The sequence below is a fragment of the Barbus barbus genome, assembly GCF_936440315.1.
Source record: "Barbus barbus genome assembly, chromosome: 1".
In the NCBI taxonomy this organism is placed as follows: domain Eukaryota; kingdom Metazoa; phylum Chordata; class Actinopteri; order Cypriniformes; family Cyprinidae; genus Barbus; species Barbus barbus.
Window position 1 is genome coordinate 9,522,849 of NC_136729.1, and position 12,925 is coordinate 9,535,773.

Below are 12,925 nucleotides of genomic sequence, written 5' to 3' on the forward strand. Positions count from 1 at the left end.
ATTCTCTACATTGTAAAAAGCAGGCTAAATAAAAAATAAAAACAAAAAGAATGAACAATTAAGGAAGAAAGAAAGAATATACTGGTACTTTTCTGCCAGGACATTATGCATTATTTTTTGGACAGTTCTGTTAACCCTAAAACAAAACACAATGAATTGCAAAATTCGAAATACAGGCAGAACACCTCAAATAAATAAATAATACAAAAGAAAAATGTTAATACAGTATATTGTGCCCTATTTTACTTTTGTTTTTTGTTTTTGTAGCTATATTTGTATTTTGTATTGTGTACTGTAAATAATCAGTGGCTATTTTTTATTTTTTTTGTCTTCATTTATATTCACTATTTAAAACATTTTGATCAAATATTTTGATGACAAGTATGTGTACTTAAATGTGTAGGCTATATTGTTGGCTAATAACATTCCTTTTAACTTAAATGTTCATATAGGCTACTTTGTTGCCACTGCTTTATTCCTTTATGTGATGCTACTGCATTTTCATCGAAAATATTACTTCAGATTTTAGCGATTTTAGCGTGATTTTCATACAAATGACTAAGTAGGTTCTTTTTAGTGAATCTACCACACACACAAATATTGTAAAAATTCATACAAGTGTGTAAAAATTAATTTGGCAATGGAATTTAGCATTTGTTTTTTTTTCTAGCATCCCATTGAATTGATTGAAAAAAATCTGTTTCACAACCTGGTTTTCATTCATGTAATGTTATAATCTATTCTTAGTAAAGTAGATTAACCTATTTTCCCCCCAATTTATTAACTTTTTCTAACTAATGTTCATTTTCTTTCAGGTGTAGCATGTGGCCTTGTGTAAAATCAACCTCATTGTCACCATAAATACCGAGGCCTTAACTTAAATCAGGTGCAATTAATATTTTAAGACCTTTTTGGATTTGGAACTGTTACCAAAGGCTCAGAGATTTCTGGGGATTATGCAAATTTAGCCGTTTTTGTCTTCAAGAATAACAAATTTAAGCCAAAATGGATGACCCTTACCAAAACAATATAAACCAGCAGGGAGAAACGTATCCCACATACGGAGAAGGAAGAGAGTACACTTACCCCTATCAGACAGACTACCCTCCTCAGGAGGAGGAAGATGCTGCTAGTGATGCCACCGAGGGCCATGATGAAGATGATCAGATGTACGAGGGCGAGTACCAGGGCATCCCTCATCCAGATGAGATCAAGGAGGCACGGAGAGCTGCCCGGAGGGAGGCCCGCATGAAGGCCAGGATGGCAGCTGAGGTGGAGGAGGAAAAGTTCCCTGATCAATACGAATCTATCATGGAAGACTGCGGTCACGGCCGCTTCCAGTGGACCCTCTTTACGGTGCTGGGTCTGGCCTTGATGGCTGATGGGGTGGAGTGCTTCGTAGTGAGTTTCGCCCTGCCCAGTGCTGAGAAGGACATGTGCCTGTCAAATGCTGACAAAGGCATGCTGGGTGAGTAAAGGAGTGGAAAACAGATTCAGCTATATTTCTGATCAGACTAAATCAATCTGATAAGTCTTTGTTTGTAAGAAAGCCCAATCGAAGAGTTAGACATATTTTTTAATGTGGCTCAACGCAGAGTTTTCAGACCTAAAAACAAAATGTGAAGTGAAGATAATAGCAAATGTAAATGCTCCTCACATACAGTACTTTCAATGAATATATTTTCTAGATGTCCCAGAGAGTTTTATATTTGTCAAATCAGCATCTAGACCTAAACAATTTCAACATGGGATGATATATAGTAGTCAACGCATTTTGGTTTTAGGTTTTACAACAATTTTGATGAAAGGTTTTGATCCACTTCAAGTGTTGACTAGTGTATAAATAATTTAAAAAGTAAAATGTAAAACATTTCAAAGTAAAACATTTCACAGATGGTTCCCTGTCGTCTCTATGTAATTACTTAAATTTCAATTATTATGTTTTGGACAGTATGCTGATTTTAAGAAATTACTATTTTTATTAAGCTAGGATGTATTAAGTCAAAAGCGACAAAGACATTTCCAGTATTTCGAACCTTCTATTCATCAAAGAATCTTGGAAAATGTTTTTAACTGCTTTCAAAAATGATAATAAGGAATGTTTCTTGAGCAGCAAATCAGCATATTGGAATGAATTCTGAAGGATCATGTGACACTGAAGACTGGAGTAATGATTTGCTTCACAGGAATAAATTATATTTTAAAATATATTCAAATAGAAAAAAGAAATATATTCCAATAGAAAATAGAAATTTCAAATAAATGTTGTTCTTTTAAACTTTCCATTCATCAAAGTATTCAGAAAAATATTAAGCATCACAACTATTTTCAGCATTTAATAAAAAGAAGAAATATTTCTTAAGCACAAATCACTATGTTAGAATTCAAATTCAGCTTTAATAACAAATTATATTTTTAAATATATTCAAATAGAAAGCAGTTATTTTCAATTATAATATTACTGTTTTTACTATATTTTTGATAAAGCAGATATTAGATCCCATGTACACACTGAAGCATATCTTCCTGCAATATGTTTTTTTAAAGCCTGTTGGTGGCAGAATGAGAATGGTTCTTTCATCGCATGCCATAGTAAGGGAGAAGCAGGAAAAGTTTCAATCAGGGATGAAAGTAGTCTGCTGTCTAGTACTGTGTGTAATCCACAGGGAAGTTCACAATACCTGCCACGTGCCTGATAATCATTTATCCCATTCTCTAATTAGCCGTTTGAGACTGTGTGTGTGTGTGTGTGTGTGAGAGAGAGAGAGAGAGTAACAGACCACTGATAAAGGCAAGAGAGACAGAGACATGGTGTGACATTCTGATGCTTTTGTTAAATATTGATTGTGATGAAGATCACAGCTGTGTCCAAACTAGTAAATACAATACCTCAGGGATATTTCACACAAAACTGAAATTCAGTCATCACCTATTCATCCTCATATCATTCCAAACCCATATCACATTCTTTCTTCTGTGGAACAGAAATAAATAAATAAATAAAAACTGGAAACTATTGTTTTTGATATTTGGTTTCAAATATTTCAGAAGGATTAATTTTATGATTTTCTGTGTTATTGTTCCTCAGTAGCTGACTGTGTGGCTCTGTGTGTTCAGGTTTAATAGTGTACGTGGGGATGATGATTGGCGCTGTCCTGTGGGGCGGTCTGGCTGATAAACTGGGCAGACGACAGTGTTTGCTCTACGCACTGGCCATCAACTGCATCTTCTCCTTCCTGTCCTGTTTCGCACAGGGCTACGGCTTCTTCATCTTCTTCAGACTCTGCTCAGGAATCGGGTGAGACTCATCGAAAGCAGCAGGAAATGATTTATGCAGAATTTTGTAATACTTTTTAGTTAATTTTTCAGCATTGTTTGTGCAGACTCAGTTGTAGATCAGGAAATCTCTTACTATACTAGCTTTATGGTAAAATTAAACGATAGTCTCTGATGATCTCCTGCAGGATCGGTGGCTCAATCCCTGTTGTTTACACGTACTACGCTGAGTTCCTGCAGATGGATAAGAGAGGAGAACATCTCAGCTGGCTGTGCTTGTTCTGGATGCTCGGGGGACTGTACGCTTCCTTCCTGGCATGGGGAATCATCCCACATTATGGTCATTCATCATAAATCATAATTCCTTTCTAATAATGGTTTCTAATAATAGCAATTAAGTAAAAGCACACTTGAAACAAGAATTGCAGTGAGCAAAGAACTGAGCCTTTTTTGAACGTTAAGTCCCAGTGCAGGACCTTGTAAGCGGAAAGCAACAGTGTTTAAGTCCATAAGAATATTACAAGCTGTCTGGAAGTAGTTGGACCTACCAAAACCCCTTGTCAAGATCCATGTTGTCATGTTTCTGCTGAGGTTTCTGAGGGTTTGGGTTGTTTTTTGTTGCAGGCTGGGGTTTCAGTATGGGGACAGAGTTCCAGTTCCACAGTTGGAGGGTGTTTGTGCTGGTTTGTTTCCTTCCCTCTGTGGCTGCTCTCGCTGGTCTGGTGTTCATGCCAGAAAGTCCCCGTTTCCTCCTGGAGGTAATATGATAGTGCATGATGGTTTACTAGTAGGGCACAAAGGATTTTATCCTATTTTCTCACATAAAATTATTTGGATTTAGATTTTTTGTGATTTTTCCTCTCAAAATCCAAAATATTTATTTAGATTTTTCCTCTCAAGTCCAAAGTTTTTTTAAAGTTCATAAAACTTATTTTAGTTGATGATATCCATTGGCATCCATTGACACAGTGGCACATTGTTAATGACAAATCAATAAATCAGAGTAAAAAAGCACAAAAGACTGTGCACAATGTCCTTTGAGAAAATATTTTCAAAAAAAGGTATTCAGATGTCATTCAGATGGCCGAGAGAGCTCAGCACGCGTTTCTTTATTTGTTTGCGTTGTGAGCATTTGCAGCACCTGCTGTCAAACTGATGAAGATGTTTTCTTGATTTGCTGGTGCTTTTTCTCTTTGCATGTGTTTTCTGAAGTTGCAGCGCGTTGAGCTCTCTCAGCCACCGTACAAAAGTGCTCAGTGCATAATAAAAAAGTGCACAGTTAAAGACAAAACCATTTCAGTATCACATCATCATTAGTGTCTAAAACAGTAATAAAATAAACGAGCAGATAAAATGTCAATAAAATAAAATATTAGATATTAATTTATGTAAATTTTGCTCTGAACAAAGCAGTTTATTAGCTGCCCAACACTACTTTGAGTTTTATAAAAACGATGTACTGTACACTCTTTAAAAAAAAGTTCTTTATTGGCATTGATGGTTCCATGAAGAACCTTCAACATCCTTGGAACCTTTCAAAAAGATTATTTATAGTGGAAAAAATCTTTAGATTCTAGATTTTAGATGTTCTTCGAAATGGTTAATTTAAGAACTGTTCACTGAAAGAATCTTTGTGGAACCAAAAATGGTTCTTCTATGGCCTCACTGCAAAAACACCATTTTTGATGCCTTTATTTTTAAGAGTGTACTGATTGTTAAAATGGCATGTTGTGAAAAATATCACATTTTTAAGGCATAAAGTATATTCTATTTCTATAAAATTAGTTCTAATAAGAATTGGTGCACACCCTGTTAAAAAGCTCTGTGCTATACAAAATTCATGGTCTTTTTTGTGAATTTCAGACTGCAAGACATGATGAGGCCTGGATGATCCTGAAACAGGTCCATGACACCAACTGGAGAGCGAAAGGAGAGCCAGAGAGAGTGTTTCAAGTAAAGATGTCCATTTTAAACTACTAGACTACTAAATAACAGCAAAGCAGCTCATATCCGTGTCTGTGATGAGTTTACTGAATTGGTGACACCCGATGAATCCTGTTATGTGGCTCAGCTTACATGGCCTCATCTATGAAAACAATCCCTGTCTTTCAGTTTTCACAAATCAAAATGCCTCAAGCACAGGATGACGAGTTCATAGAGATTCAGAGTGAAACTGGCACTGCCTTTCAAAGATTCATGGTCAGACATTTGACCCTGGTTAAACAGGTAAGCACCGTTTGAGCTAAAGACCTGAATGATAGCTAAAAGTGTGAGGCTCATTGAGGAGGGGTCAACCATTAGCTTTCTTGGGGTTCAGAATTACAGTTTTTGTCTGGCAGATGATAAAAGCATTGAAGCATGCAATGAAAATATTGGCTGTTAGATGTTTGTTTTGCTAAAGTAAATGCAGTGTTGGTTTCCATTGTCCTCCAAAGGTCATGAAGAACCTGATGTCACTCGCCGCACCTGATCTCAGACTCCATGGTTTGTTCATTGCCATTGTGTGGTTTACGATGGCCTTCAGGTGAGCAGCTCTCGATAGCGGATATAGTGAACTTCTCGCTGCTTACTTTCTACGTCGCCTATCCTACCAGTCAGTGAACCTCATAAATCATTGTTTTGAAATGTTCTACATACTGTAGGCAGTATACGTGTGATAGGCATTAAAAACTCAACTCAGAATCAATATCAGTACATAAAGTGACATAATAGTAATAATAGCAAAATAATGTTTCAAATAACAAAAACTTAGTTAATAATTGTTAAAATTAAAAAACAAATATGCAAATATATAAATACTTAAATGTACAAATGCAGTGCTAATAAAATAAGTTTTAATATTTATATTAAAAGTTTTAATACAATATTTAAAAACATATATTAATACACTACCATTCAAACATTTGGGGTCAGTAAGATTTTTTTTATTCTTACATTTTTTTATGCTCACCAAGGCTGATTTTATTTGATCAAAAATAGTCAAAAACAGTATTTTGTTAAATATTTTTTTTTACCATCTAAAACAACCATTTTAATATTTACAATTTTTATTTTCTCTTAAATAGCAAAGCTGAATTTTTAGCAGCTATTATACCAGTCTTCAGTGCCGCATGGTCCTTCAGAAGTCAAGAAATTTTAGTCTTTTTATTAATTATTAGTTTAAATTATTAGTTGTTCTGCTACTTAAGGAAGTATGGAAGTGTTTCAGGATTCTTTGAAGAATAAAGTTAAAAGAAGAGCATTTATTTGAAATCTTTTGTAACATTATAAATGTCTTCACTGTCACTTTCCAATCAATTCACCTACCCCAATGTTTTGAACTGTTGTGCATGTTAGAATTGTTCCTTATACATGGCACACACTAATGAATTATAAGTATATTTATAATCATCAGTTTTCTTGGTTCATCTGCAATCTTGGAAGGTTTTTGGGGGGATTTTTTGACTGCACTATTGTGATTGTCTTTTCAAAATTGCAAGTCAGGCTGCGTAATGAGGTATCTTTAGTCACCAGCATGCCTGGAGCATGTAAATAATGATCTCTCTGTAGGCTTTAAAACAGAGCAAAATGACTCCTTTAACAGTAAACAACATACAGCATTAATTCATCTTCCACCACACAGCTATTATGGCCTGGGAGCGTGGTTTCCTGACCAGATCAAGTACCTCCAGTTTGAGGAGTATGAGTCCAACGTCAAGATCTTTCATCGTGAAAAAGTGGAACGCTTTCATTTCAACTTCACTCTGCAAAATCAGGTCCACAAGGAGGGCGAGTATATCCATGACAGGTACATTTATTCAGTTTCAGAAGTACACATGCCCGATTATTAACTTAACTGTCTCTCTGTCTTGATATGTGTGACCCTGGACCACAAAACTTAAGTCGCTGGTGTATATTTGTAGCAATAGTCAACAATACATTGTATGGGTCAAAAGGATTGATTTTTCTTTTATGCCAAAAATTAGGATAAGTAAAGATTATGTTTCATGAAGATATTAGGTCAATTTTTGATTAATCTGCATTGCTTAGGACTTCATTTGGACAACTTTAAAGGCGATTTTGTCAATATTTTGATTTTCTTTACACCCTCAGATTCCAGTTTTCAAATAATTGTACTTCAACCAAATATTTTCCTATCCTAATAAATCATACATCAATGGAAAGCTTATTTATTCTGCTTTCAGATGATGTATAATTCTCAATTTCCAAAATTTGACCCTTATGGTTTTGTGGTCCAGAGACACATGTTTTATAGAATAAAGGACTATTGCAGGTAAATTATCATTCAAAAGTTTGGGGTTGTTATGATTAAAAAATATATATATTTTCAAAAGAGGTATTTTATGCTCAATAAGGCTGCATTTATCTGATCAAAAATACAGTAAATACGGTAATATTGTGAAATATTATTACAATTTAAAAGAACTGTTTTCTATTTGAATATATTTAGAAATGTAATTTATTTTATATAAATGTAATTTAATGTATGTGTATTGATTGAGCATTTGTATGTACTTTACATGCAGGTTTATCGACATAGAAATAAGAAATGTGAAGTTTGAGGAATCACTCTTTGAGAACTGTTATTTTGAGGACATCAGATCAACAGACACTTTCTTTGAGAACTGCACCCTTAAAAACACAGTCTTCTACAATACTGGTATTCAATTCATACATCTTTTGTATATGTATTATACATTAACCTTCAGCCCATTAGATTTGTGAATGATTATTTGGTGTTTCCTTTCATTAACTGTCATTTTTGTCATGCTTCTTGCAGACCTGTGGGAAGATTCCAAGTTCATTAACTGTAAGCTGGAAAATACAACATTTCTGCACCCCAAAAAAGGCTGCCATCTAAATTTTCAAGAGGAAAATGATATCTTGATCTATCTAGTCAGCTTCCTGGGGAGTTTGTCTGTAATACCGGGCAACATCGTAGCAGGCCTATTAATGGATAAAATAGGACGACTTAAAATTATAGGTGAGTGGTTACACACAGCTGTTATGGCTTTGTCAGTAACTTTCAATGGGTTTATATTATCTAAATGAATTGTGTGTGTGTTTGTTTGCAGGAGGATCCATGTTAGGCTCCGCTGGCTGCACGTTCTTCCTGCTCCTGTGCTTCAGTCAGTGGGCTGTCGTCTTCTTCCAGTGCCTGTTCTTCGCAGCCAGTGCTGCAGCTTGGAACGGCATTGAGGTCGTCACAGTGGAGCTCTATCCAGCCTCAAAAAGGTACAAAAGATCCATTACAAAAAGACATCTCTGATACTTAAAATTCATGCACGGCAGATGCCTTTAAAAACAGCCTTTGAAAACTTTAAAATGGCATTCACATTTTGAACTACACCCCCGTTCAAAAGGACTTTTCAATGTTTTTGAAAGAAAGCTCTTATGCACACCAAGTCTGCATTTATTTGATCAAATATTATTACAAAATATTATTATAAAATATTATTACAATTTAAATTACTTTTTCTATTTGAAAATTATTACTCCAGTCTTCAATATCACAAGAAATCTTTCTAATATGCTGATTTGCTGCTCAAGAAATTTTTTCTTATCAATAGTGAAACAGTGCTGGTTACATTTTTTTCAAGATTATAAAAAGTTCTAAAGCATTTATTAGAAATTTAAATCTTTTGTAACATTAGAAATTGCTTTATTCTCACTTTTGATCAAATTAATGTGTCCTTGCTGAATAAAAGTATTGATTTTTTCATAAAAAATCTTACTGACCTCAAATAGCTGGTAAATGGTAACATAAATCACTGAAAGGTTCAGATAATTAAATATCTTTAGATAATATACTGCGGTCAACACGTGAAGCAATAAACCACAAGAAAATTGAGGCTGTAAGAAAAAGAAGCATATTTTATATGTTCTGTTAATTAATTTTTTTTTTGCTTTTGTTTATTTTGTGAGGTGTACAGTCCATGTAATATCTTCTATACACTGTAAAAAAAAAAAAATCAAAAGTTGAGAGAACTTAAACATTTAAGGCAACCAGCTTGTCACAGTGCACACAGCAGGGATGAACGAGGAACATGAAGAAGAGGATAAACTCGCATGGCATGGCACACCAGGGAGTAACAAGTAGACCAGACGAAAACTAACTGAACAGACAGGACTATAAATACACAGGATAATAATAATAGATAATTAGACAAACACAGCTGGACAAGAATTAACTAATCATCACACTTAACAAGGACAGGAAACAAACCAAATATGGAAACATGAGGCGGGAACACAAGACACACACGACAGAGGACTGACACAGCGTCAGCAGATTTTTGAGTTTTCTCAATTTGTTGTTTTAAGTTTATACAACAAAAACCTTAAATAATAAAGACTTTTTTTTTTTTTACTATTTGAACAATCTAGACTGAAAACAGTGTAACATATACACTCTTAAAAATAAAGGTGCCTAAAAGGTTCTTCACAGCAATGCCATAGAAGAACCATATTTGGTTCCACAAAGGTTCTTTAAAGAACCATCTCTTTCTTACTTTTTTATAATCTGAAGAACCTTCTTTCGCCACAAAGAACCTTTTGTGAAACAGAAAGGTTCTTCAGATGTTAAAAGTTCCTTTATGGAACCATTTAGACAAAAAGGTTCTTCTGTGGCATCGTGAAGCACCTTTATTTTAAGAGTGTAAAACAACCTGAACTTCAATGCCTCAAAATCTCAACACATCAAATTAAACGTGATGTTGACTCTGAATAAAGCTGTGAAGTATGTATACTACTGTTCTACTCATCCATCATTTGTGTCCTCAGAGCCACAGCTTTCGGTGTTCTGAATGGCACTTGTAAACTGGCAGCTATCATCAGCACTTTCACCTTTGGCAAGTTTATCGGCATCACCAAGATCATCCCCATCATCCTGTCCTTCTCAGCGCTGGTGTGCGGAGGACTGCTGGCGTTTAAGTTACCTGAGACACGAGAGGTCATTCTTCAGTGAAAAAGCCAAACTCCTCAAGGCCTCAGCGTTTGGTCCAACTGGACACTGGATGACCGCATGCTGGACTGCTGAACACTGACAGCAAAACGGCTGAAACATGTAAAGCGGATATGGTGTCATGCTAGAACCACTGCACCGTAGTATTACAGTCGTAGCATTACTTCTTTTAAACTAGTTGTAAGTTGTAGAGCATATATTTGTTTAAAGTGTTCACAGAGGCTATATTTTGAGAAAGGAATCCAAAGTTTGGAAATATATTTGCAACAATTATACAAAATGATTTAGATGTGAGCATCATCTAATTCCCTTTTTTATATTGGAACAAATAATAACTTTTTGACTGTAAGTTCAATCTTTAAATGAGATCTTTGCATATACTTTTATTTAATATTAGGGCTGTCAAACGATTAATCGTGATTAATCGCATCCAAAATAAATGTTTGTGTTCACATAATAAATGTGTGTATACTGTGTATAAATAGTATGTATATATAAATAAAAACACATTTATCTATATATTTAAGAAAAATTAATATGTGAATATATATTTATAAATATATATAATTTATATTATCTGTAAATATAAATATTTTATTTATAAAAATAGCTTTTTTCATAAATATGCATGCATAGGTGTTTATTTATATATACATAATTATTATAAACAGTACACACACATTTATTATGTGAACACAAACTTTTATTTTGTATATGATTAAGCTCGATTAATAGTTTGACAGCCCTCTTTAATATGTAAAAATTGAGTTCTTTTTGCTTTTTGGTGCAAAAATCTTCATCACCAACTTCATCTGCTCACCAGATTTTGGTCATCCGCTAGTTTTTGTTGTGTTGTATATGTTTATTCCACATTAGATAATTATATTTTTACTGTGTTTTAACTCTAATGTTCTTGGATTCCCATCTTTTCAATTATTGTTTGTCATGCCTTTTAATTAGAAAATGATACAGAATGAAAATATTGTTTGTATGAGGATAGATATTTTTAAATTTGACTTGTGTGAAGTGTGTACAATGCTCATTTCCTGTGAGAAAATATGTAGATTATGTGATTTTGATTTTATTTTTCTGTTTTAAACACGTGTGAATAGTAATTACGAAGGAATGGCTCAAAAATAGTAGTTTTAAGAGTATCTTTTTTTCACTTTTGACCACAGAAAAGTTTATTCAAATTTATTTTATTTTAATAGGTCAACACTGATTAAATGCTGCAAAAGCGCATCCATAACAAATCTTAATAGCTTTATGTCAAATCTAAAATCTAAAATATATTCTTTTTGTATTTGTTCAAAAAATTTAAATAAGAAAAGATCAAATTATGTTCTTTTGTTTCTTTTGGTTTGTGATGGTATAAAAATAACATATAAAACATTATTATTTTACGTCTGATTTTCAGTGACTCGTGTTCTTTCTCAGCACAATATATTAAAAATGGGAAAGAAAATGAGAAAGCCAGTGTTTTGGTCTTATTTTAAGTTCTCGTGCTTTTCAGTGAGTATGTGAACATGGCAAGGCACTTGTAAAAACACAGCCAGGTCTCAGGTGTGAATCAGTCACACCTCTTGTGATGGTCATTTATTTATGCAAAGGTGTGAAACAAAATCCAGATAATTCTTTCACCAGATTTACTTGATTATAAATTGCAGTGCATTCTTGCGAAAGCTTAATATGCTACTCTTCTAATTTATTTATTTGTATTTCTTAAGTTTGTGGCTGCATAATGTTTTTACTCTTAGCACAGCTTTAGTTATTTATTTAGAAAACCATCATCAGCATTATTTTTCAGTGATGTCAAACAGGGAATTTGCATGTGCATTGATGGTTTTATTCATGCACAATGTTTCCTCTTGTTTTAAATCTACTCTGTGATTAAGTCGGTTGTCACGTTTCATACCAAGGGTGTGAAAGGCATCACTTCGCTAGGTCTTGCCAGGCCACAGTAAAATTTGTATTTACCCAGTAAACCTACAGTAACTAAAGTCAAAGCAGGTAACATGCAAATTACCAAATGTACAAATGCATTATCATGCATGTTTCCACTGCAAAAACTAGCACAAGGAACAGATATTTTAGTTGTGTTTCTGTGGGAGTTTGATAGAAGCTTGCAGAAGAGTAGAAAGACACACACAGGTGCCAGCTTCACTCATTCTACTGCAGTACAGAGGTGCCAAATCTAGCACGCTGCTCAGTCACTCTCGCACTACAGAAAGACAGAGAGGCAGCCTGGAGGTCACAGCATCGGTCATTGAGGTCAGAGGATCCATTCTCAAGAAGTGGATCTGGAAGATTTGAACAGTTATCTGGTTCCATCATATCTGTAAGGGCAAACTAGTCAAAACTATTATGACAACAAATGCTCATTTTTATTCTTTGGAAACCTCAGTGTGGCTGACATGATAATATGATTGGAAATCACTTTCTTGGAAGCAGCACAGGTTATTAGATATGGATAAGCTCTTTGTTGGGACTGATTTAATTATCTGGTGTGATATGTTTACACACATTCCAGACGTGAGGTCATCTATTGTACTCACCGCTCTTTCATCGCAAAGCCCGCGGTTTATTTCAACTTCTGTAGCTCTCTGGTCTTCTTTTTTTTTTTTTTTTTTGCTGGTGTGTGTGAAGAATGAAGTCAACAGGTGACATTTAACTCAACAATCACCC

General features: G+C 34.4%; 1 protein-coding gene across 1 annotated transcript; it reads left to right on the forward strand.

Annotated features, from left to right (window-relative positions):
- Nucleotides 1-1,005: 1,005 nt before the first annotated feature.
- On the forward strand, nucleotides 1,006-11,710 carry LOC306872333 (synaptic vesicle glycoprotein 2B-like; the record flags this gene model as incomplete). Its single annotated transcript, XM_079420839.1, has 13 exons — nucleotides 1,006-1,468; nucleotides 3,118-3,298; nucleotides 3,465-3,616; nucleotides 3,901-4,034; nucleotides 5,140-5,229; nucleotides 5,389-5,502; nucleotides 5,712-5,800; nucleotides 6,899-7,063; nucleotides 7,803-7,936; nucleotides 8,057-8,260; nucleotides 8,352-8,511; nucleotides 10,060-10,585; nucleotides 10,984-11,710. 12 exons carry the CDS (start codon nucleotides 1,006-1,008, stop codon nucleotides 10,241-10,243), a joined length of 2,070 nt encoding a protein of 689 aa, XP_079276965.1. The 3' UTR covers nucleotides 10,244-10,585; nucleotides 10,984-11,710.
- Nucleotides 11,711-12,925: the final 1,215 nt, after the last annotated feature.